The sequence below is a fragment of the Nematolebias whitei genome, chromosome 22 (assembly GCF_014905685.2).
Source record: "Nematolebias whitei isolate Nwh7 chromosome 22, NemWhi1, whole genome shotgun sequence".
Taxonomy (NCBI): domain Eukaryota; kingdom Metazoa; phylum Chordata; class Actinopteri; order Cyprinodontiformes; family Rivulidae; genus Nematolebias; species Nematolebias whitei.
In genome coordinates this window covers 5,126,132-5,151,581 of record NC_056519.1, presented here as the reverse complement: position 1 = coordinate 5,151,581, position 25,450 = coordinate 5,126,132, and the positions used below count along the sequence as shown (strand labels likewise).

Genomic DNA, 25,450 nt, shown 5'->3' with positions numbered 1-25,450 from the left:
CTATCATTCATTTACTTTTAACTATCATTCATTTACTTTTAGCTATCATTCATTTACTTTTAGCTATCATTCATTTACTTTTAGCTATCATTCCGCTACATTTAAGATTTAGCAAATGTTTTCATTACTTTTAGTTTTAGCTAGAATTTTGCTACTTTAGCCTTGATATGCAATGTTTAACTTTTAGCTAGTCTTTTGCTATGTTTATCTACATTTCTGCTACTGGTAACTTTTAGCTAGTGTTTTTTTACTTTCAGCTTTTAGTAATCTTTTAGTAATCAATTAGCTTTTGTTAATTGAAGCTAGCATTTTGCTACTACATTTACATTTTGCTACTTTATTGTTTCTGGTCAGTGCCCTGTCACGACTTCTGTTGTGACTTGGTGCTATACAAATAAACTGAATCGAAATTTAATTGAATACTTTTAGTTTTAATTAAGCTTTTGCTTCTTTTAGCTACAATTGTACTTTTAGCTAGCCTTTTGCTACTTTTGGCTGGTGTCCTGTGTCTGCAGTGTGCCCCCACTGGTCTTGTTAAAGGACATTACCTCCTCGTTCTTCCTGCGGAGGATCAGCTCCTGTTGTCTCTTCTGGGCCTCCAGCTGTTTCAGTTGGTGCTGATAAGAAAACGAAGGATCTTAATATTTGTTCTTTAATATCCGAAATAATCGTCTTTGGGTGTTTGAGGTCCGTCATGCCTCGGCTCTGCGCTGCTCCTTCTTCAACGAGGCGATTTCTCTGTTCCTCCTGGTCTCCGAGACCCTGCTCCTCTCCTGCTGCTCCTTCATCTGTCGCATCAGCGCCACCTGGTGGACGGGTGCAGAACAACAGATTTAATAAAACGAGCCGAGCAGCAGCTTCGACAGAGAATGAGTTTGTGTTTAAAGATGACGCTACTTTGGTCTTCTTCATCTCCGCCACGTCCTGCTGGAGCTTCTTGAGCTGCTTCTCGTACTGGGACTGGTTCTTCAGGAGGCGAGCGTGCTCCTTCTGAGCCGCCTGGAGCTTCTGCAGCTCCTTGTTCATGAAGCTCAGCTTCTTCTCGTACTCCACTTTTATCTTTTTAGCCTTTTCCTCTGTACCCGACTCCACTGAGCCTGGAGTTCAAAGGAAGGAGTGTAAATTCATTTAAAGCCTGAAGACGGATACTACCAGAGATGACTTTTTGTTTTTACCCATGTTGTGCAGCACTTTGTCCCTCTCCAGCTGGGTGTCCCGGATCTTGTTCTGCAGCATCATGAGCTTCTGCTCGTACTGCTGTTTGAGGGTGTGGAGGCGCCGCTGGCTGTTCTCCAGCTCATCGATGAGCTTCTGCTTGATGGCGATCTCACAGGTGATGTTGGCCAGATCGGCCTGGACGTTTTCTGCACGCAAACACAGTCGGATGATTCTGACCTCAGGCTTAAACACAAACTGTCCGAAGGAAGACGACAGAAAAGTAACGACTACTTTTGTATATTTGTACATTTTTTGTCTTTCAGGAGACAGATGACTGTTAGTTTTTGTAACTTTTATACTTTTCTAAATATTTACCTTCAGTTACAAATATTTTTTCTTAGAAATGCACAGAAATCTCTTTAACTCTGTTAAATCTGTTTCAGGGTTCAGGCTCTATTTTGATCATATTATGCCACATTTAGCTTTTAGCTAGCTTTTTGCTAATTTTATCATTTAGCTACATTTGCGAGCCTCTAAGCTTCTAGCCTTTGACACATTAGCTTTTAACAAACCTCTTGCTACTTTTAGCTAGCATTTTGATACTTTTAGCTTAGCAATTTTGAGCTTTAAGTCATCCTTGTGTTACTTTTAGCTTCTAGCTTGCGTTCTAATATTTTCAGCTGTTAAGATAACCTTTTGATACTTTTAGCTATTCTTTTTAACTATAGACTTCTGCTCCTTAAGGTTTCATCAAGTGTTGTGCTTTTTTAACTTTTAGCTAGCGTTTTGCTACTTTTATTACTTAACCAGACTTGTGATACTCTTAGCTTCTAGATAGCCTTTTGATACTTTAAGCTCTTAACAAATATTTTGCTAAGTTGTGCTAGCTTTTTGTTTATTTTTACCTTTCAGTTAGCCTTTTGCTACTTTTGTTTTCAGCAAACCTTGTGCTACTTTTAGCTTTTCTCAAGTGGTGCACCATTTTTGGCTTTTAGCTAGTTTGTTGCCACTTTTACCGATCAGCCAGACTTGCAATACTCTTTGCTTTTCGCTAGCCTTTGGTTATTTTCGATTTTACCAAAACTTTTGTGACGTTGAGCTAGTTTTTTTTTTTTTTTGCCATTTTAAGCGTTAACCAAACGTTTGCTACTTAGCTAGCTTTTTATTGCTTTTGTCTATTAGCTTGCATTAGAATATTTTTATCTTTTAGCTAGAAGCATTTTTGCTTTTTTTTTTTTTAGCTATCGTTTAGAGATTTTAGTTTTTAGCAAACCTTTTGCTGATTTTAGTTAGCATTTTGCTACTTTTAGCTTTCATTCAATCCTTTGCTAATTTGATCTTTGTTGGTTCTAGCTTCCATTCCAATATATATATTTTTTAGCTTTTAGCTAGCATTTTGATATCTTTAGCTATTCTTTAACTAGTCTTTCTCTAATTTGACTTATAGAAAAATTTATGCTACATTAAGCTTTTATCAATTAGCTAGCTTTTTATTATTTTTGGCTTTTCCAAACACTCAATTTGAGATTTTTATTAAATAAATTCAGCTGTCAATCATCTTCCATTACGGTTTCTCTGGTTCTACCTTTCTCTTCCAGTTCTTCAGAGTCAGACTCATCGGACGTTTCGTCTCCTTCCAGGTCGAAGTCCTCGTCTTCTCCGTCGACATCCTCGCCGTCTTCGTGACCGCTGCCCTCCTGTGGGATTAAAAGCAAACGTAAATAAATAAATAAATAAGCAATTGTTTTGTTGGAAAAACATCTCATGAACCACTAGATGAGATTTTAACAAAACATTATTGATGCACAACTGTCAGCTCTATTCAAGATGGCCGCTGCAGCTCTAATACGTTTCGAGCACGACAGTTTAGAAGTGATATTTCCACCTACCCCCTCCGCCTCCTCGTTGCCTCTTTCTTGGTCGTTGTCCGGGACCTCGTCTTTGACGCTGAAAGAGGAAAACGGCTTTAGCTGCCTGACACAGAGGATCCAGATCTGAATTTAAAACCACGATTTCAAAATAAAATGGACATGCAAATGATTGGATGCCTCATCAGTTCAGGAGCAGATGTGAGGTCAGAGTTGATTAATGAATGACACCAGAACCACGGGGGGGGGAGATGGTTAGGATGGATCGTTAGAGCCACACTCCTGAAAGAAAGGCTGCCACGCTGCAAACACACTCATCAAGCACTAAATCAACTCATTTTACTTGGAACTAAGACAAAATTTCAGCCTTTAAATAACAGTTATGATCTCCTAAAATGCGCTTCTGCAGAAAAGTTATAAACAGTATCTTACCTGTTGCAGATAACCATCCAAGCGGCCTCAGTTTGGAAAGTTAAATCTGACTAAACAGACGAGCTGACGGCTAATCAGTTTTATCTATTTAGCCAAAACCTGCTGTCAAAAAGCAACAAATGTCTCAAAATAAATACACGCTTATTTCTATGGTTATCTGCAGCAGCAGCTAGCTGTAGCACTTCTGGTGCAGCCATGTTTATTAAGCAGCTAGGCTGCGAAAGTGCTCAGAATGGGGCTGTTTTAGACACTTCTCGGTCTTGGTTCTGCTTGGACTAGCTGTTAGCTCTCCATCTTGTCAGAGTAGTTGCTGCATGACATCATGCTGCATTGCATTCTGGGTACTTGGGTCCACATTCCAATTGGGTGGCGTTTTACACTCGTTAGATCAAGCTCCCATGCTGCCTAAGCTTGAAAAAAAAAAAAAGTTCAAATCCGACCAGAGAGATGAGCTAACGGCTCGTTTACATCGCTTCATCTCAACTGGACTCGAGTTGTTTGGACTTCCTCTTTTGTTTTGGTTCTGCTCAAAGTAGCAGTTGGCTTGTCAGTCAGAATACGGACTGGGGTTCTGATGAGTAGATGACCTGTCCGCACAGAAGCGTCGGTAACTATCTACAACAGGTAAGACCACAGAAAGCCACTTGAAACTATTCCTTTAATCTAAGCCTGACGTCAACAAATAGATCTGGTCAACATCGTTCAGGAAAAAGGACAAACTGTTGGATTAGAGGAGCTGGTTAGGGAATCTGCCTCCCTTCAGGAGTGAAAACCACCTGCAGGTGCAGAACAGGTTAGTTAGTTCTGGGTAACTTAGGGAAGATTTGGGTCAGCGACGATGAGAATCATCCTCAATCAGATCCCAGCTGGTAGTTAAACTAGTCTGAGTGGAGCAAACCTGGCGAGCTCAACCTCACGGTCCCGATTCTCCTCGAATCGCCTCAGCCTTCAGAAACAGACGAGGGAGCGGGCAGGTAACAGTTACAAGACGGGACAGAGGGACAGAGAGATGGAGTCAGGCTCTTATAGAGTCACATGTGTGGAAAATATTGATTTGATTTCCCGTTGAATCGTCATGACGATCAGATCTAAAGCTGGTCGTCATGGAGACAAGAGTCTGAAGATGTCAACAAACAAAAGGAACATTTCCTGTGACAGTGACGGCTGAAGAAGCTAAAACTGAGATGTTCATGTTAAAAGAAGCAGAACCTGTTAAAAACAAATTTAGCATAATGCTAGATAAAAGCTAAGAACAGCAGAATGCTAGCACAAAGCAGAAAGATGCTAGCTCAAACCTAAATGTACGAAAAAGCTGACAAAAAGTCAAATGTAGCAAAATGATGGATAGAAGATAATAGCTGCAAAAGGTTAGCTTAAACCTAAGAGTGGAAAAAGTAGCTAAAAATAGAGTAGTGTAGCTAAACAGTAAAAGATAGCAACACAGCTAAAAGCTAAAAAAAACAAAAGGCTATGTAAAAGCTAAAAGCAGCAAAACTTTAGCTTAAACCTAAAAGTGGAAAAAGCTAGCTAAATATAGATTAGTGTAGCTAAATGCTAAAAGATAGCAAAAGCACATCTAATAGCTAAAAAAAAAGGCTATGTAAAAGTTAAAAGTAGCAAAAGTTTAGCTTAAATGCAAAAGTGGAAAAAGCTAGTTAAAAATAGGGTATTATAGCTAAATGCTAAAATATAGCAAAACCACAGCGAAAAATTAAAAACACAAAAGACTGTAAAACCTAAAAGTAGCCAAACTAGCTAAAAGGTTAAAAAAGGAAAAGGAAAAGCTCAAACTAGATAAAGGCAAAGCAAAATCCATGCTAAATGTAGCAAAAGGTTAGCTTAAACCTAAAAGTAGAAAAATAGCTAGCTAAAAATAGATTAGTGTAGCTAAATGCTAAAAGATAGTAAAAGCACAGATAAAAGCTTAAAAAAAAACCAAAAGGCTATGTAAAAGCCAAAAGTAGCAAAAGGTTAGCTTAAACACAAAAGTGGAAATAGCTAGCTAAAAATAGAATACTGTAGCTAAACGCTAAAATATAGCAAAAACACAGCAAAAAAATTAAAAAACAAGACTATGTAAAACCTAAAAGTAGCCAAACTAGCTAAAAGGTTAAAAGAGGAAAAGCTCAAACTAGCTAAAGGCAAGGAAAAATCTATGCTAAAAGTAGCAAAAGGTTAGCTTAAACTTAAAAGTGGAAAAAGCTAGTTAAAAATAGATTAGTGTAGCTAAATGCTAAAAGATCGCAAAAGCACAGCTAAAAGCTAAAGAAAGAGGCTATGTCAAAACTAGAAGTAGCAAAAGGTTAGCTTAAATGCAAAAGCGGAAAAAGCTACAGTAGAGCTAAAAATAGAGTAGTGTAGCTAAATGCTAAAATATAGCAAAAACACAGCTAAAAACTTATAAAACAAAAGACTATGTAAAAGCTAAAAGTAGCCAAACTAGCAAAAAAGGTTAAAAGAGCAATTAAATGTTCAAAGTAGCTAAAGGCAAGGCAAAACCTATGCTAAAAGTAGCAAAAATGTTAGTTACAAGCTGCAAAAGGTTAGTCCAAACCCAAAAGCTAAAAGCAAAGACACAAGTAAAAGTGAAAATAATCAAAAGTTCAGCTAAAGGCTATAAGCAGCATAAGAGTAGCTTAAAACTAAAAGTAGCAGAAGAAGACAGAAAGTAGAAGAAGCCTTCTGAAGCAGACTTTAATGAGAATATTTTGCAACCATCTGAAAAGATCCTAAACTGTAAATAAAGTTAAATATTTATAAAAGAACAAATGTTAAAAAACCAGAAGTGTGAGCCTCCATCTCCTGAATGAGCCGAACGTTTTGATATATGAACAGCTAAAATAGCACAAAGTATGCAGCAGTGGTTAGGTTGCAATGAACGTACATAAAATAAAAAACAGGACAACAATCGTGTGAATGCTGAGTCAGCAAAAAGAAGAACCCTCCCCACCTCTTTTTCTTCTTCTTCTCCTTCTTCTTGAGTTTCTCCAGGTCTTTCTTGGCCATCTCGATGACGTTGCTGGCCTCCTTCTCTGGAGCGAAGATGGCCGAGGAGAAGGAGGCGGGGCTTCCGTACAGCGAGGAGCGAGTGGCAGCCCAGGACAGACTCTTCCTCAGGTTCTCGCTCACGGCCTCGCTCTCCAGAAGCTTCGCTCTGAGACGAGCACAGACGAGACATTTAGTTCCAAGAACACGCTGCTTGGTCTCGCTCAGAGTGGGTTGTGGGTGACTCTCAGCTACTACCACACAAAAATGTAACTCGGCGACTCCAACATTATTGCCCACCGTTCTTGGCTCACCTGAGCTCTTCGATTTCCTTGATGTAGTTCTGAATCATGTTGCCAATCTCTTCGTTGCCCTCACCTACAAGAAGAGGAACGACTCTCAGTTCTCAAAGGAAGTTCAACCCAACCCAGAACGAACACAAGTTCTGCATACGGCTCATTACACGCCCATCAAGCTACAGCAACGACCCGGATAAGCAAAGACTTTGAACTTTGAGGGGGGGTGACAAAGAGTGTACAGGATGACACTCTGTCTAGTGATGATGTACAAAGTTTTATTAAATTATCTAGAGCGGATCAGAAGCTATGGACGGGACAAGAGAAAGTTCACGGACATAAGTCACATCTATTATGGGTCACCTCTGACAACCTGGCAATGTGGGATAGTGTTGTACCAAAAAGCGATTGGCTGCCGAATGGCGGCCGCTGGAGCGTGCACGGGAGGTCTTTACCAAGAATTTAACAGATTAACACGTAAAACAATTATTTGTTTGCTCGAAATTATAGTAAAGGTTGAACTTATACTTAATAAATGCACTTCAATGGTCAAATTAGCTGCATTTCGCCGGGGCGATGCAAGCGAGCTGGATGAAGGTGGCAGTCTATAGTTGTTAATAGCCACCTTATCTATTACATGACAACATTGCATGCTATACTACTCTGGTGCCATCTAGCGTCTGAAAATGGTAGTGTTTAATATTTTCAGTCAGAATGAATGAAAACGGTCGTATCTCAGTAAAAAATTGGTTTATAAATATGGGGAAAAAATCATAAATAAGTCACTTGAGCGTATAATTCGCAGAAAATACAAATTATGCAAAAAAAAAAACACGACTTATAGGGCGAAAAATATGGTACCTGCTCTGGCCAGAGCCTGGCTGGCCTGCTCGCTGAGGACCTGCGTCAGTCTGCTCTTCTGGGCGTCGATGGTCTCCTGCATGGCCTTCACTCTCACCCTCAGGTTGTTGTTCTCCGTCTGCAACATGGAGTTCTCGTGGACCAAGTCGTTGATGCCTTCAATGCCGTCCTCGCCCACCACACGCTTCCCCTGAGCATCACACAGGACAGTTGAGCGCCGTAAAATCATCTCCCGTTGACCATCTGAGAGCGGCTCCACCTCACCGTCCGGTACTCCATCAGCTCCATCTGCAGCCGGGCTATCTCGGTCCTCAGGGCGCTGATCTGCTGGCTGGCTCTGTCCTGGTTCACCACCACTTTGTTTTTGATGTTTCGGGCCCGGTTGGCGTACTTCAGGGTGTTCAGGGTCTCCATGAAGTCCCGGTCCGATGGGCTGATGCAAGCGATCATCATGGTTTGACTTGCAAGTTAGAAAACGGACAAATCAAACTCTCCGACAGTTTATTTGCACCTGAATATTTTTGTGCTTTCGCAGCTAAACGCCCCGCCCCCCAAAAAAACCTGTTGCCGCCCAGCGAGTCCTGCAGGAGCCGGGTGAGTTTGGAGTCTCTGTAAGGCACGTGGGTCGAGCGCTTACTTCTGTCTCCCAGAGCGCTGATGACATTTCCCAAGGCGAGCTGAGGCACGACATCAAAATGTCAGAGTTTAGAATAAACATATAAAACGAACTAGAGAAATCGCATTTCCTGCAAAAATGCAGTGTGAATGCTTATTGCTGAAGAACTTGCTGAAATTAGCTAAAAAAAAAACATGCTGAACTGGAAGAACAATGATGAATTAGCAGAAGAAAGCAGAAAGAACACATATTTGATGAATTTGGTTTAAATAAGAAGTGAGCACAAAATTTATATGCTACAAACAGCTGGAATTAGCAACAAAATAGCTGAAAAGTAGCTGAAAAGCCAAAAAGAAGCATAAACCACCAGAAGGAAGTGGAAAGCGCTGAAATTAGTTAAAAAATGTGGAATTAGCTGAAAAAGCTAAAATTACCAAAAACTAAATAGTAGCTGAAATAGCAGAAAAGGCTGAATGTAGCAGAAAAAAGCTGAAACGATCATAACTGAAAATAGCAGAAATTAACCTGAAAACTCGAAATTATCTGAAATTAGCTAAAAAAAAGTTCAAAAGCAGCTGAAAAGTTAGAACATGCTTAAATTAGCAGAATAAAGCAGAAAGAACATGTTTGCCCAATTAGGATAAAAGAAGCAGAAATGAGCACAAAAAAGCAAAAAATTTGCTCCCCCCCAAAATGGTTCAAAAGTAGCTAAAAAAAAAGGCAGAAATAAGCTTAAATTACCAGAAGGAAGTGGAAAGAGCACATTCTTGCCAACTTTGGTTGAAGAAAGTTGAAAGGAGTGCAAAAAAAATGTAAAATTACACCCCCCCCAAAAAAATATATACAAAATTATCATATAAACAGCTAAATAGTAGCTGAAATAGCAGAAAAAGCTGAAACTTGCATAAAAGTTAAAAGGAGCATAATAAGTTGAAATTAGCAGAAATAAATTAGAAGAAGCACAAAAATGTTGTAGTTAGAAAGAATCTAAGAGGATCACAGAACAGCTGAAAAAACAGCTGAAAGTAGCCAAAATTTGCATAAGGGAAGCTGAAAGAAGCCGAAGCAGAACAAAATGTGAAAGGAGCAGAAAAAGGTTGTAGGATGTAAAATGAGCTCAATTCATTTTTCTTTGAGAAAAAAAAACGGCAGAAAAGGGTAAATATTTCAAAAAGATAGTTGCACCAATACTAAAAGTCGTAGCAGGATTGTCCTGAAAGAGCCGAACGTTTTGATTTATGATTTGTTGAAATAGCTTGAAAACTGACGAGAATCATAAACGTTCACATTATTAAGTGTAATTCTCGATCTGGGCGGCAGGAGGAGCTCTTGATCTACCGAAGTCTCTGCCCGGAGAGATTCATGAAAACGAGCTTCGCTGTTACAGTTCGGTTTGTTTGCTGCCTCCTCACCAGTCCACAGTTTATAGAGATGCCCTCTTTAGCTCGGTCTCCTGTAGCTCCGGTTCTTTTCAGCCTCTCAGAACCAGCCAGGTCCACAAAGTGAAACTTGGCCGTCAGCGTCTCAAACTCGTTAATCTCCGAATTGCTCGCAGGGTGTTCATTTACGTGATCCTGGATAAGAAAACAACAGAAGCTCCATTTCAAACGTGGAAATTGCGGAGCTCCCGGCGGGGCGTTCAGTGTTTGAGGACCTACGCTGTTATCGGGGGAGCAGACCCGCACTTGGCAGAGGTGGATGGTGAAGATGGCGTGGGAGCGCGAGCTCTGGACGTTCATCTGGGTGCTGGCTGTGGTGCGAGACAGAGCGCCGAGCTTCAGACACTGCATCATCTGTCAGAGGAGACATGGGGGGGACGGGGACGGATTACTGACAACGTGTGCATTCTTTCAAATGTGTTCCAGGCAAACGAGTTGTAGCAAAGTCAGTTTGGAACGTCAAACGGCTTTAAAGGATTTGGCTGACATTTACAAAAATCAAACAACAAATGAAAGATGGCTGCTTTACTGTAATATATTTGAGTTTATCTTTAACATGGACACTTTCATTGAATCCATTCTTCATCCCTCAATCTGTGACAGGAATTATTTCTCATCAGTGGTGAATCCCCGAGCCCAAATCATGAATCGCCCTCCTCTGTGCAAAACAGCTGAAGAAAAGTGCTTTTAAAGGACAGTTCAGCTCTTTTAGAGTGAGGCTCTGTAGAAAGATTATAAACAGTCAATATCCTCCCTGTTGCAGATGTCTCTTTGAATTTAACAGTGTAGTACCCGGTACTTACAGAGTACAGACCTAGTTTTGTACTTGGTACTTACCATATTTACAGGGTACAAACCTGTTTTTTATCTGGTAAGTGCCCCAAGTTTGTACTGAGTAAAGATGAGGTATTAATTTGGTAATTAACAAGTACTTAGAGAATACGCATCTGCTACTAACTGGTACTTGTACGTTACAAACCTGGTCTGTACCTGGTATAAATCTATTTTAGTACCTGGTACTTACTAAATAAATACATGGTACTTACATGGTATAAACATGCTACATAACTATACTTATAGGGTAAATACCTGGTACTAAATGGCACCTATAGTTTGTAAACCTTGTATGTACCTAGTACTTAACAAATAAATAACTGGTACCTGCATGGTACATACTTGGTACATAAATGGTATTTTCAAGGTACAAACTTGGTACTTAACAACTATATACCCTGTTCTCACAGGGTATGTACCTCATAGTTATAGAGTACAAACCTGGTTTTATACCTAGTACTCACACAGTACATACCTTGCATGTAACTTGTACTTGCAGAGTACATTAATGGTACTAACTGCTACCTATGGGTTACAAACCTGGTCTTTACCTCGTACTTACAAGGTACAAACCTGGTATGTACCTAGTACTTACCAAATAAATACCTGGTACCTGCATGGTACATACTTGGTACATAACTGGTACTTACAAGTTATAAACCTTGTACATACTTGGTACTTACCCCAAAAAATATACATGATATGTAGGTACGTACCTGATACTTACAGGGTAAACCTAATATATATATTATACTTACCAATTAAGTACCAAGTATGTACTGGATATGTACAAGGTAGTATAGGGTAGGTGTCTAGTACTTACGGTCTGTACTGCATAAGTACTTAACCTGCAAGTATAATTTAACAAGTTACATTATAAACAGCTCAGTCCTCGTAAATACTAGGCACGTACCACCTGGTGTGTACTGGGCTGTATTATGTATTTCTACCAGATATTCCTGTTTTAAGTACTCCAGGCGGCACCAGAAGTGCTAAAGCTAGTTGTTGATGCTAGATGAATGAGGGTGGAGTTATTTTAATCCAATTAGGTCTTAATTCAGTTCTGACTACCAGTTGTTTCCAACACCCAGTCAGAATTTACTATTTTCTCAAAAATCAGTCAGAGAGCTACCACCACCACCACAAACAACAACAACAACAACAACAACAACAACAACAACAACAACAACAGCAGCAGCAGGTAAGTACCCAATTAAAGAGGAATAAAACACGAGGTCAGGGGACTTCAAAAGAAAGGACCTAAACAGTGACATCAGTTTCCCGGTGATTTAATTCGGACTCTTTGAGTCTCAGGTCGGAGGGTGAAGGCTGACCTCGGCTGCTGAGGTGACGGTGCGGGTGGTGACGCCCACCGTGTAGATGCCCCCATTGGCGTCTTCGTGGATTTTGATGTTTGACTTTTGCCTCCTGACCTCGAGGTCTCGAGTTGTGTCGAACAGGTCCAGCACCTCTTCGTTGTACAGCTGGAAAGTTGGAATAAAAAATAAATAAACAGAAGGTATGACCAAAACAGAATGATTTCTTTCCATCAACTCATCACTGTTGTCAGTTAAAACAAAGCCAGGAGCCGACGACCCTCCTCTGACCTTTGACCTCGATTAAGGAACTTTGAGTTTGGAGCTCAGACTGTGCGGTGCAAATTGTTTTAATGTGGTGGTAATTTCTTGGATTAACTCCCCCACTTGTGATCGGTCGGTGTGCGTTTCTGTACCTCCAGGAACTGAGCGTTAATCTTGAACTCGGGAACGGGGCTGCCCTGCTCGGTGGCAGCCCGCCTGCGCCCCTCGATGCCTCTGAACAGGTGGTTGACGGCACGGGGAATGATGCCCAGCTCGTCCCCGCCGATGTTGACGTCGAAGCCGGTTCCCATAGTATACGTCTTCCCCGAACCTGTCTGGATGATCAAAGATCATGCATTTTGTGTAGAAAACGTTTCATCTGGTCAAACATTTTTCAGACTCGGGACTGGAAGAGAGTTTGGGCTGCTCTAGTTTGGGGGGGTGGGTGATCATCATGGAATGATGAAAAAGAGGAATCCCATTTTGGTTCCCTGCCAAACCCCCCTCAGAAAAACTTTAAAGGATGTGTGCGCTTGATTTAAAAAGGCCACACCTGCGTGATTGTCTGCGCTTTCTTTGTGTGGATGTGCGAGTCTCCTCGCAGCCCGTGAAAGGCTCTTTGACAGGAGGGACAAGAGTCGCTGCGGAGAGAATAATGAGCAGAAAGAAGACGAGGGGAGAGCTGAACGAAGGGGAGTAAGGAAGAGTGTTTCCATCTCTTTTCAAAGACCGACGATGCATTCCTTCTATGTGCAGTTTCTTCGAAAAGTTCATTTGCAAATAAAAGCTAGTATTTAAAAAAAAAAAAAGTTTTCCCTACAGGTTTTTGTTCAACTTCGTTTTGCTTTTTCTGCATACACAACATTTATGTTTAACTTTTTACTACACTGCTTACAGCACATTCGTCTGCTGACACACTTTATTAGGCCTGTCACGATAAAGTTTGCTGGGCGATTGTCTCAGAAATTATTGCGATAAACGATAATATTGTTTGAAATTTGACAATAATTAGTCATTATTGTCAAATTTAAGAAGAAATGTTGGTCAATTTGTGTGTCGTACCTTTTTTGACCACTGGACGGCAGTATAAGACGGTTTGAACTGAAGGATGGATAGTGAGGGAGCGAGCAGCGTGTCGCTTTTAAAAAAAACGGGAGGGAAGCCCCTTGACGTGACGTGGGCTGTGTCTTGTTCCTGTTTTTTGGTTCTCAAAATGGCGGACGCTCGGTGTGGTTTGAGATCTTTAGCATAGCAATTCTCACACAAAGCTTACTTTTTACACAAAGGCACTGGTTTCAAACGTGAATTTTTGGAGCTTTGAAAAGACGGAGGTTTTTTTACCGAGGTCGGAATGTTAGCTTAGCTCGTAGCTTAGCTTCCCAGCTTAGCTGCTTTTAGCGATCCAAAAACGCGATTTTGGATGGTTAAAACATATTTTAAAGAGAAAGGGAGGGGTTAGTGGAGAGCATCGGAGTTGAGCCTTTTGTCATCGAGTGTCTTCAGTAGAAAGAGAGAGACACGAAGAAACGATAAAGCTGATAAATGAAAATGAGGTTGATAATTTTAATTTATCATGCGATTAATTGATTATTGTTTATTGTGACAGGCCTAACTATTATCCAGCAAAACAGCAATCTAGAGCAATGGCAAATGGCAATCATTCTTTGAATCATTGACCTTGATCTGTGACCGTGACCTTGGAGCTGGAGTGATGAAAAGATTATGCGACACGTACCGTGATGAAACAGATGTTTCAATCAAGTCTCATTAAATTTTTCAGAACAGTTTAAAAGTTAAGGTACAAAAAAAAAGCAAACACCTTGTTTTAACTTTGACCTTGATTTGTGACCTTGACCATGAAGCTGGGCTCATGAAAAATATATGCAACACTCTGTCTAGTGATGATGCTTTTGTGTAAAATGTTTTGTTAAATTATCACGAGCAGAGCAAATCAGAAGTTGTGAGCAGGACAAGGGAAGTTTACAAACGGACGGAGACTATAATACGCCCGCCTTTCGATGGGCGTATAAAAATGGTTGTAATCAACGACAAATAAACTAAAACGTAGAAAAGTTGGAGAATACGTGAACAAGGCAGACAAGCTACAAAAAGTCTCTTGACCCAAAAGAGTCCCATATAAAAAAGTTGAAATTTGTCATAAATCGATAACTCGGGCTGGATTTACGGTACATAACGTTTGATTTTTGTGCATCATTTGCGCCTCCAGTCTGCTACGTCGTATTCACAAAACAAATGGAGCTAAAGATGAGCTAATGACGCTAAAGGAGCAAACATGCATTGCACATTTTATCTTGAACATTACTGAATTATTTTATTTTTGCTTAATAAATTAAATACAGGTCCTTGGTGCACTGAAAAAAACAAATATTAGGCAACGTATATTTTATCTTTTTTGCAGAAAATGTAACGCAAACTGTAATGTTTTTGCTCATGAGCTGCCACCGGCTAACTGATCGTTGCGAACAACACTGGTCTCTGAGAACCAGGTGCTTATAGGCGCAACATTATTTTCATTAATAAGGCTGAGTTCTCATCTAAAAGCTTTAAAAACATCTAATCAAAATGTGGGAGAACTTTGTCGGTGCCCTGTGGTGGGCACAGCTAACCAAAAAGTTAGCGTCACTAACCCATACTCCGCTAATTAAAAAATCGACTTCACGAACGCTAAACCGAAAAACAGGTTAAAAAAAAAAAAATAGTGGAAGCTAACGATAAACCGCTAACAGCTAAGACTGTCGCTCAGTCTGCGTCACACAATCATCTTGTCACGTGTACACGTAGTCAGCCAATAGCGTGCCTAAAGGACTCTCGAACAAGCTTGTGAATTTTGTTGGCGATACCTAATTTAGCGGAAGCTAATTCCGCTAACGATTTTCAAAGTTAGTGAAAAATCTAATCCGCTAACCAAAAAATTAGTTCCACTATAAGTGGATTAGCAGAACTGTGCCCGCCACTCAGTGCCAAGAGGTGGTGTAGCACAGTTTGAGGCGCACTTCTCCCTTTGCAAAGAATTAGCAGGATGCTGAAAACCTGCAAATGACGCGATGCTTTTGTAAATCTTAGCCTGAATTTCCCCCCTACATTTAAAAATGGCATCATCACCTGGAGACACCACTTTAGGTCAGTGTGCTGGTGGTCTTTTTGGAAATAATAATAATAATAAACATTAATGATAATAATACAAATAATAAATATTAGCAATAATGACATTTTCTACCAAATTAAAAAAAAAAAATCAAAAAATCAAAACGCCACTGAATGCACGCGTGCGTACAAAACGGCCTGCAGACCGACCTGTCCGTATGCGAAGACGGTGGCGTTGTAGCCCTCGAAGCAGCCCTCGATTAGCTTCTCGGTGCAGTGGGTGTAGATGTTGTCCTGCTGAGTGTCCATGTCGAAGACGAAGTCGAAGGTGAAGGCCTTGTCCTTACCCAGGACCACCTGTGGCTCTCCGGGCATCACGTACGTGCAGATGTGACAGCCCTCGATTTTCTCTTTGGCCAGCTGGGGACGAATCCTGGTAAAAAACACAAAGATGGAGACATTTTAACTCTCTTGGGAACATGTTCTAGAAAAAAAAAAGTAGCTTTATAACGTCAGCACAGAGAATCTTCGACTTCTGGGCACGAGTTTGATGCAGTTAAATTGATGCTGTTTTAAAGGAGGGCAGCAGATTTTACTCAGGTGAAGAGATGAGAGCTGCCTCTGTGTGACGAGTGTGTGTCTGAGTGTGGTGCCGACACACACACACACACACTTTCCCCCGGACACAGGGCTGTCACTGTTCAGGATGGAGGCGAAGAGACAAGCTCTGAGCAAACAGCCCCGCCCTGGATTTCATTAAGGAACCGCTCCGTTTGCTTTCACTCCAATAACGCACGCTCTTATTTTCACTTCCGGCTGCAGAACGAGACGCACAGCTCGCCCGGAGATTAAAGATTTTCACTACCGTTAGACGGGAACTGGAGAAAGTGCACGTGGAAGCACTGAATGACTGCAGAAATTTGCTTAAGAGGCTCAAATTTTAAAACAGCAGCTAAAAACAATAACACAGAGGCTAAAATGAGCAAAACACAAGCTAAAGGAAGCAGAACAACAACTCAAAGCACCATATAAAATGAGCAAAACAGGGACTAACATTAGCAAAAATGTAGCTAAAAGTAGCAAGAAAAATATTGAACCAAGCTCCCGTCGCTGCAGAACATGCAACCAGTCGCTAACGTTTGCAAAACTGTAGGTAAAAGCAGGTCGGTGGCTAAATGCTAAAAGAAGCAAAACAACAGATAAAAGCAAAAAAGCTAAACTGTAGCTAAAAGCTAAACTTAGCAGAATGATAGCTAAAAGCTTAATGTAGCAAAATATTTGCTAATAGCAAATGAATTGTGGCTAAAAGCTCAAAGTAGCAAAATGGAAGCTGCAGGTTAAAAGCAGCAGAAGCTAAAAGCATGAAGCGGTAAGTTCCAGTGTTTCCCCTACATTACTGGCTTTGGCAGGGCGCTCGTCCCTCCTGTGATTTTTGTCGGAGTGGGGAACAATGGTGACAGAAACACGTCTGTGTTGTGCGCTGTTTGCACTGACAGTTTTCGAGTGGGCTAGCGCTAGCTGTATTGCCTACTCTTTTGCTAATTTAGCTCCCAGCTAGCCTTTTGCTTCTATTAAGTTTTAACTAGACCTTTCAGCTTCCTTTCAGCTTAAATTTTGCTACTTTAGCATTGGGGTAGTTTTTGGCTACTTTTAGCTCATATTTTGTTACCTTTACCTAGTCTTTAGCTACTTTTAGCTCCCAGCTATCCTTCTGCTTCTTTTAAGTTTTAACTAGCTTTTGTTCCTTTTAACTTCGGTTTTGCTACTTTAGCTTTGAGGTAGTGTTTTGCTACTTTCAGCTAGCCTCTTGCTACTTTAGCGTGCTGCTAGTTTAGCGCTACGTCAGTGCTGACAGTTGTGGACGGGGGTGTGGGGAGGTGTTTCGGTTCGGTAGGCAGGGCGCTCAATTTTGTTGACAGGGTGGGGCACGCTGCTTGTATAATGGTAGGGGAAACACTGGGTAGCTTTTAGCTAAAAGAAGCCAAACGGTAGCTAAAAGTAGACAGTAACTAGATGTTAAAAATGGTAAAATTGTAGCTTAATGCTAAAATTAGAAAAAAGGCAAAAGAACTACGAGGAACTGAAGAGCTGATACGTTTCTGTCAAAGCTAAATATTTTTAAGTGTAACAGTTACACAAAAACAGCAGTCATCACTAACAAATCCTGATTGCACAAAAAAGTATGCAGAGTTAAACTGCACAAAAACAAAAATAAAAATGTACAGAGGAAACTACAAAAAAGGGAATTGGTGTGAATGCTGACCTAGCGTTCACAAAAAGTTCAATTTAATTTTTAAATACATGAAAAAGAAAAACAATTCAACGTTCCAGTGAAACCTGTAATAAAGGAGTTTACTGTAAAAACAGAGTCTCAGAGTAAATTACTGGTTGTTGCTTTATTTATTTGACAAACATGTTTCACAGTGATGTAGTTAAATAAATTATGAAGTCGCCTCTAAACGCTTATTTTACCTCGTTAACCTGATTATTGGCGGAGGGGTTTGGTTCGGCGCAGCAGTCCGTGCTGGCCTGATGCTTTAGAGCGTCACAGGATTGGATCTACATTAATCCCTGCTGGCCACCGTCCCAAAACCGGACAGAAAAATTTAATCCAGAGTGACAACGGAGGCGTTCATGGCTGCTCACATGAGAGCAACAAGTCAACGGCTTACTGTTCTTGGAACCAACCTTACACTTCAAAGCAGACACAGTCACTTTCGTTTTATTTTAAATTTGCTAACATTTACTTTAAAGGAACCAAAAGACCAAAAGATCGGTTCGATAAGTTTTTTAGTAAGACTTTTCTACATTTAGCATTTAGCTAGTCTTGATAGTTTAGCTAGCCTTTTGCTATTTTAACTTTTAACATACAATTTGTTGGTTTTGGCTGATGTTATAATACATTTATCAAACAGTTACCATTTTGCTATGTTTAGCTTTTAGCAAGTTGTTTACTACATTTGGCATTTAGCTAGGCTTTTGATACTTTTAGCATATTTTTTGCCCATTTTCAGATTCTGCTTACTATTTTGCTATGTTTACCTAGCCTTTTATTACATTTAGCTTCATGGTAAACATTTTGCTGGTTTTAGCTGGCATTCTAGCACTTTCAACTTTAAGCTAACCTTTAACTGCTTATAGCTAACCTTTTGCTACTTTTAGCTAGAAATTTTCTAAATTTAACTTTTAACCAACTTTGCTGCTTGTAACTAACATTTTGCTATGTTTAGCTTAAAGTAAGCCTTTTGCTACTATTAGTTTGCTTTATACTACATTTAGCTTTTAGGTAAAATTTTTCGCTGGTTTTAGCTAGCATTTTGTTATTCACAGCATTTAGCTGGTGTTGAGCTAAGCTTTGGCTACTTTTAGGTTCTTACTACTGTATTGTTTCTTTTAGATATAATTTCTACATTTAGCTTTGAGCTAATCTTGGCTTATAACTATCATTTAGCTACTTTTATTGAACAGCTATCATTTTGCTACATTTACTTTAGATAAGCCTTTCTTACATTTAGCTAGGCTTTTGATACTTCTACTTTTTTTTGTTGCTTTTTTCAGCTTGTGGCTAACATTTTTGCACTTATACCTTTTAGGTAGCCCTTTACTTAGCTTTTTAGCTTAGACTTTGCTTTAGCTTTTAGGTAATCATTTTACTGCTTAAGACCATTTTGGTGTTCTCAGCTAAGACAATCTTTTAGGAATTTCAAGCTCCATTATTGAAGCAGATTAGAACTTCTTCAGAAGCCTAAAAAAATGAACGAGACGATAACTTTATATTCACTTTTTAACATTTTATATGATTTCTGTTTAAGCTACATGAACTTGACTCTATGTCTGCTGAGCCTGAGATGATTTTTATGACGTGTGCTTCTGATTTCTTATCAGGCGTGCACATTTTCACCGCCAGTACCTCAATAAAACATAAACAGCTGAGAGATAAGACACGTCTGAATCATGACCCGCCGATGGATTATCTGTAGAACTGACTGGCTTCAGCTGAGATCATCTCCTCAGCTGTGATTCAATCCTAAACATTATTATCTTCAGCCCAGCAGAGTGTTAAACCATCTATGTGACTCACAGGCTGCTCCTGCAGGAAGCTTCAGCGTATTTATGCTTAACGTGCACTTTCTGGCACTTCAAGGCTACCGTGAACACGAAGAAGTCTTTTTTTCACTTCAGACTCATGCGAGCAGAAGCACTAAAGTCAAACGTTTTGCGTAATCATATCCTTTCAGCGCATTTATTTGTTTTAGCACTTTTAATCTGGTGGAGGAAACGATAAGAAACTAAATACACACACAAAAAAAGTCAGAAGTGGAGGATTAAATTATTTCATTCAATTAAACTTTAGACCTAAATGGTTAAAACCTCGTTTATCTACAACCTTTTGGAGTCAAGATGATTCGAAACGGCCCCATCAGCCAACTGACTTTAAAAACTACAAAAATGGCTTCATCTTTACAGCCGTTGGCACCGATCAGTCGTCTCTCCATCGCTCTCAGGTGCTACAAAACGCTGCTTCTTTGGCTTCCTGTCTCTTACAGGCTTGACTTTTCAGATTTTATTGATAACGTTTTAGTAGTTTGAGACGTTTTTAGTGAAAAGGAATTCAATGGATGCTCGCATCCACAAGCACGTCTAATAATGCACATTTAGCTACGCACAAAGGGGTTATGTGAGCCTCCACCCATGAGACAAGTCCTGTTCGGACCCTGCTTGTCGTTTCTTTACTGCGATTACAGTGAAGGGCTGCGAAAAACACAAACTACAGATCCACCTCCATCCTACCTTTACATGTTTAATGGAATAAAACAAATTGACCACAAAAGCAAGTAAGAGCTCAGCAGACACAAACTCAGTAACTTGGAAACAATGAATCTAAATATAGAATTTCTGATTACATTTTGTCTATTTGATTAAATTTTTTTTTTTTAATTTAGATGAGTCATTCTGCTGCCAAGCTGCTGCTGAGGTCATCCTTCCTATTAAAGTGCTCGCTTAACGATCAGCCAATCAAATCACTCCCCAGAGATGCAGCCAGACCTCAGCGAGCACCGTCATCAACTTTAAACTTCAACTGACTCGTCAACTCTCCGTAATCTGTCTTTTAAGGCAACGGCACGAGCGGAGTCTCCGGAAACAGAGAGGCACACACCTGAGCCAAAAAGGCAAAAGTAGAAAACGAATAAATCGGTTTAAGATTAGACCGTCCGACGTCAACATGACGCATATTTTTAGACGTTGAGACACTTTAAAGCAACGAGTAACGCAGCAGGAAAATACAGGTGCTGGTCATAAAATTAGAATATCATGAAAAAGTTGATTTATTTCAGTAATTCTGTTCAAAAAGTGAAACTTGTATATTATATTCATTCATTACACACAGGCTGATATATTTCAAATGTTTATTTCTTTTAATGTTGATGATTACAATTGAAAACTAATGAAAATCCCAAATTCAGTATCTCAGAAAATTATAATATTGTGAAAAGGTTCAATATTGAAGACACCTGGTGCCACACTCTCACCAGCTAATTAACTCAAAACATCTGCAAAGGCCTTTAAATGGTCTCAGTCTAGTTCTGTAGGCTACACAATCATGGGGAAGACTGCTGACTTGACAGTTGTCCAAAAGACGACCATTGACTCCTTGCACAAGGAAGGCAAGACACAAAAGGTCATTGCTAAAGAGGATGGCTGTTCACAGAGCTCTGTGTCCAAGCACATTAATAGAGAGGTGAAGGGAAGGAAAAGATGTGGCAGAAAAAGTGTACAAGCAATAGGGATAACCGCACCCTGGAGAGGATGGTGAAACAAAACCCATTCCAAAATGTGGGGGAGATTCACAAAGAGTGGACTGCAGCTGGAATCAGTGCTTCAAAAACCACCACGCACAGACGTATGCAAGACAAAGGTTTCAGCTGTCGTATTCCTTGTGTCAAGCCACTCTTGAACAAGAGACAGCATCAGAAGGGTCTTGCCTGGGACTACTGCTGAGTGGTCCAAAGTTATGTTCTCTCATGAAAGTAAATTTTACATTTCCTTTGGAAATCAAGGACCAGAGTCTGGAGGAAGAGAAGAGTGGCACAAAATCCATGTTGCTTGAGTCCAGTGTCAAGTTTCCACAGTCAGTGCTTCCTGCTGCTGACCAACTTTATGGAGATGCAGGTTTCATTTTCCAACAGGACTTGACACCTGCACATAGTGCCAAAGCTACCAGTACCTGGTTTAAGGACCATGGTATCCCTGTTCTTAATTGGCCAGCAAACTGGCCTGACCTTGACCCCATAGAAAATCTATGGTGTATTGTGAAGAGGAAGATGTGATACACCAGACCCAACAATTCAGAAGAGCTGAAGGCCACGATCAGAGCAACCTGGGCTCATAACACCTGAGCAGTGCCACAGACTGATCGACTCCATGCCACGCTGCATTGATGCAGTAATCCAGACAAAAGGAGCAACAACTAAGTATTGATGCTGTACATGCTCATACTTTTCATGTTCATACTTTTCAGTTGGCCAACATTTCTAAAAATCCTTTTTTTTTATTGGTCTTAAGTAATATTCTAATTTTCTGAGATACTGAATTTGTGGTTTTCATTAGTTGTCAGTTATAATCATTAACATTAAAATAAATAAACATTTGAAATATATCAGCCTGTGTGTAATGAATGAATATATCCTGATGCATGCTCATGGGAATGCATATAATATACAAGTTTCACTTTTTGAACGGAATTACTGAAATAAATCAACTTTTTCATGATATTCTAATTTTATGACCAGCACTTGTATGATGCTGGTTCTGTAAAACGGCACTGTTGTACTTGAGTGGGGCATCTCGCAGCTAACGAGGTCATCTGATGTTTGGCATCATCGTTGAAATATTCAGAGAACGTTACTGTCCCTGACCATCAGAACCCAAGGTGGCTCCATGAACACCTCTGGAGCTCATCTATGAACCAGATTACCATTTAAAGGTCTATCCAAATGTTTTATTTTAGAGGGGGTGTTATGACCAGTCAATCTCACATTTTAAATCCTTTTTTTCCGGACAGTGAATGCACCATTTGTAAATGGTCATTAAGAAAATCCAGTTTTCCTTCCTGTTTTGGAATCCACCATCTTTAAGCAGCTAAAGGACATTTCCATTGTGGCTTAGTTTTTACAGAGTAAATATTCTTAAAAGTAATTCGTAATTCCTGCAAGTTATTTAAAAACAAATTAAGTTGCTGACAGATTCAGTTGGTGCACTTTTCTGTTTTGAGGCTTGGCGTGCGAAGAAGCTATAATCTGTATTTTTTTAGGGAATATTGTATTTCTTTCTCAGCGCTTTTTTTGTAAAAATACTTCTTATTTATGCCATTTGTGGATTTCCATACAGGCAGAAAAATCTCTAATCTGGTGACGTTTTTCAGAGGTTACAATGTTTTTTTTTAAATGTAAAAATAATCTTAATTTAGTTGTAACTAGATTTTACAACAAAATATTCTGTAGGTTGTTCAGGAACGTTCTTGCAGCAGCACTGGAAACGGCTATAAATTGGAATCAGAAGGTCAGAGGTGTAAGAATAAATGGGAATTTGGAATCAGCCTGGAAAATGTGATCAATAAATCAAAAATTATATTCCCACTCATCTGGATTATGTTAAACATGTATTTCTATGAGAGAATGACAAAAGCTTTATGCTAACCTGAACATGTTATGCAAATAGAACAATCTATTTAACTAGTTTGCTTCCAAATATGTGTTTTATATTATTGTTAACATTCTGCACAACTTCTGTGGTTCTGTCCAGCCTGGATCAGGTTGTGGTCTCTGTGGGGCCTTTATGTTGGACGAACGACGGTTTCAACGACACTCACGCTTCCGTTTATGACTCTGCAGGTGACACAATTGTTCTGCAGCGCTCGATTTGTGTCGAGGTGAATAGACGACCGGCGCAGGCAGAGGTAAAAGGTCAGCGTAGAGAAGTTTATTGATGCGAAACGAAGCTCAAAGCACTTTCAAGGCAAATAAATTAGAACTAACCAAAGCTGAACTGGCAGCGGAAACGATGATACCAAGCAAACATGAGAGAGATCCGACAAAGAGCCGAGAAAACATGAGAGCGTGAACAATGGGAAGACTAAAGTGAGTGATGAGTAACAGACGCAGGGATCTAAAGATGCCGAGAACATCCTGAGGCAACGGTTACACAGAAACCAAACTCCTGAACAGATACAGAAATCAAACGCAAAACATACAATAACAAAAAGCTACGGATGGGACAATAGATTATTTATGAGGGGTAAGACTGTGTTGATGATCTGCCAAAGCAGGACTGACTTTAGCATGTTATCTATTATAGCGCCCCATGATTTCTGTTATGAGGAAAGTGTTTACGTAAACGCAGTTAGACGTTAAACATCCTGAAAAACCTGTATGTCAGTTCAATTAAAATAGCTAAAAATAGCTTAGCACGATTAGCTAACTCAAGCTAACATATCTTATATGTTCTCACTTTAGCGAACTTGAGTTAACGTTAGCTTATCACTTTGGCAAACCTAAGCTAATGTTAGCTGGTTAACTCTGGCTAGTTTGAGTTGCTAATATCACTTCAACTAACTCACGTAACATTAGTTCATCACTTTGACTATCTCAAGCTAACAGTAGCTTAGCACTTTAGCTAACAAGCTTGCGTGAGTTTATTATTTCACCTTTTCTAAGTTAACAATGGCTCATAACTTACGCTAACCCCAGCTAACAGTTGCTTTCCAATTTAGGTTTTCCAAGCTAATGTTACTTCAACTAACTTGAGCTAACCCAAGCTAATGTTAAGTTTATGACTTTTTTCATTCAAACTTTTATGTTCGTCTCTTTGAGCCTTGGGGACTTGTTTACAACTTCAGCTAACTTAATATAATGTTGGCTTATCGTTTAGGCTAACTCGTGCAACTGTTACCTTAACACTTCAGCTAACTCAAGTTATTGTTAGCATGTCTTTTTTGCTAATGTTAGCTTATTACGTTAGATTACTAGAGCTAACATTACCATGTTACTTGAGCTAACTTAAGCTAATGTTAGCACTTGAGCTGACCCATTTACATGAAAACAGCAGAAACAAAACATTGGTTTATTACAGACTTTGTTGCTGTATGTGCAGAATAAAACTAATAATACTTGGCCTGTTATCAGCAAAACTTTACACTGTTTTCCTGTGTGGGTCAAGCTAAAAGATGTCCAGCAAAATATGGAGGTCGCTGTGTATAAAACACCATGTCCGTGCCATTATGTGGGTCAAATATGACAAAGATAACACATTATATTTATGTTGTAACTATAAAAAAGTGTAATTTTTAAGTTTTGTATGAACCACAAAAAATGCACAAACTGTTTAATCTCTTCAGAAATGGTAGTTTGCCTACATGCTTTGAATTTTTCTTCTGTTTAAACATAAAAAAAACAAAACTCCAGCACGATCAGACACTAGTGCGATGAGTGTGTTTAAAGGAGGTGGAGCGGCGTAACTTGATTACATAACACACACACGGACAGAGAAAGGATGAGCTTCTTTTAGCCAGAAGGTACGTGTGTATTTTTACTTTGCTGGGTCTGCCGGTGCAGTACCTTTGAGTTAACTGACATCTAACGGCAGCGAGAAGAAGAAGAAGAAACAGAAACGACAAAGAAATAAAAACAGCAACAACAGAAAGTTGATCGTAAAGTAAGAAAATGTAGGCAATTAGAAATTATTAACACTAATGTTGTTAAAAATCAAAGCCTGTTCTAAAAAATAGCTTTCTGTGTATCACTACGCTTCAGTTGCTTCATGAATAGTTTTCATAAAATTTACCCGAGTGCACACGGGGTCATGCATGCGTGCACAAACCATAAGAGCCCAGATGGAGCTCTTGGGTCAGAGCGGCAGCGACACTAACGGACTCTACAGAGGTCGAAGGGCGAGGGCTCATTCAAGATGGACAGTCCTTTATTTTGAAACATTTTATGTGAGCGCAACATATTTTAAATACATGAAAATATGATTAAAAAAAATCAAGTTTAAAGTTCACTTTAGTAAAAAAAAAAGCATTAAAAAAAGAACTGCTCCTACGAATAAAGTTCCACATATTAAAAACCTAAAAAGAAAACTATTGAAACAATTAGCATTTTTTGCAAAAACAAGAGTGAATGAACTGAAGTGAAATGGTTGTATCAAGGTTCAATATCGGGTACATACCTGAAACGTACCACTGATGCATACAGGGGTGTACTTAGGATTGTACCAAGTA

General features: G+C 39.7%; 1 protein-coding gene across 1 annotated transcript in view; it reads right to left on the bottom strand.

Annotated features, from left to right (window-relative positions):
- LOC119428182 (kinesin-like protein KIF21A) overlaps positions 1-25,450 on the bottom strand; it is a 49,620-nt gene that overhangs the window by 14,698 nt on the left and 9,472 nt on the right. Inside the window, 17 exon segments of the mRNA XM_037695826.1 lie at positions 549-617; positions 699-806; positions 898-1,097; positions 1,176-1,364; positions 2,744-2,855; positions 3,048-3,105; positions 4,357-4,404; positions 6,409-6,612; positions 6,758-6,821; positions 7,601-7,790; positions 7,865-8,060; positions 8,162-8,277; positions 9,629-9,790; positions 9,875-10,009; positions 11,824-11,973; positions 12,222-12,404; positions 15,385-15,607. Of these exon segments, the coding sequence (XP_037551754.1) occupies positions 549-617; positions 699-806; positions 898-1,097; positions 1,176-1,364; positions 2,744-2,855; positions 3,048-3,105; positions 4,357-4,404; positions 6,409-6,612; positions 6,758-6,821; positions 7,601-7,790; positions 7,865-8,060; positions 8,162-8,277; positions 9,629-9,790; positions 9,875-10,009; positions 11,824-11,973; positions 12,222-12,404; positions 15,385-15,607 (2,407 nt within the window).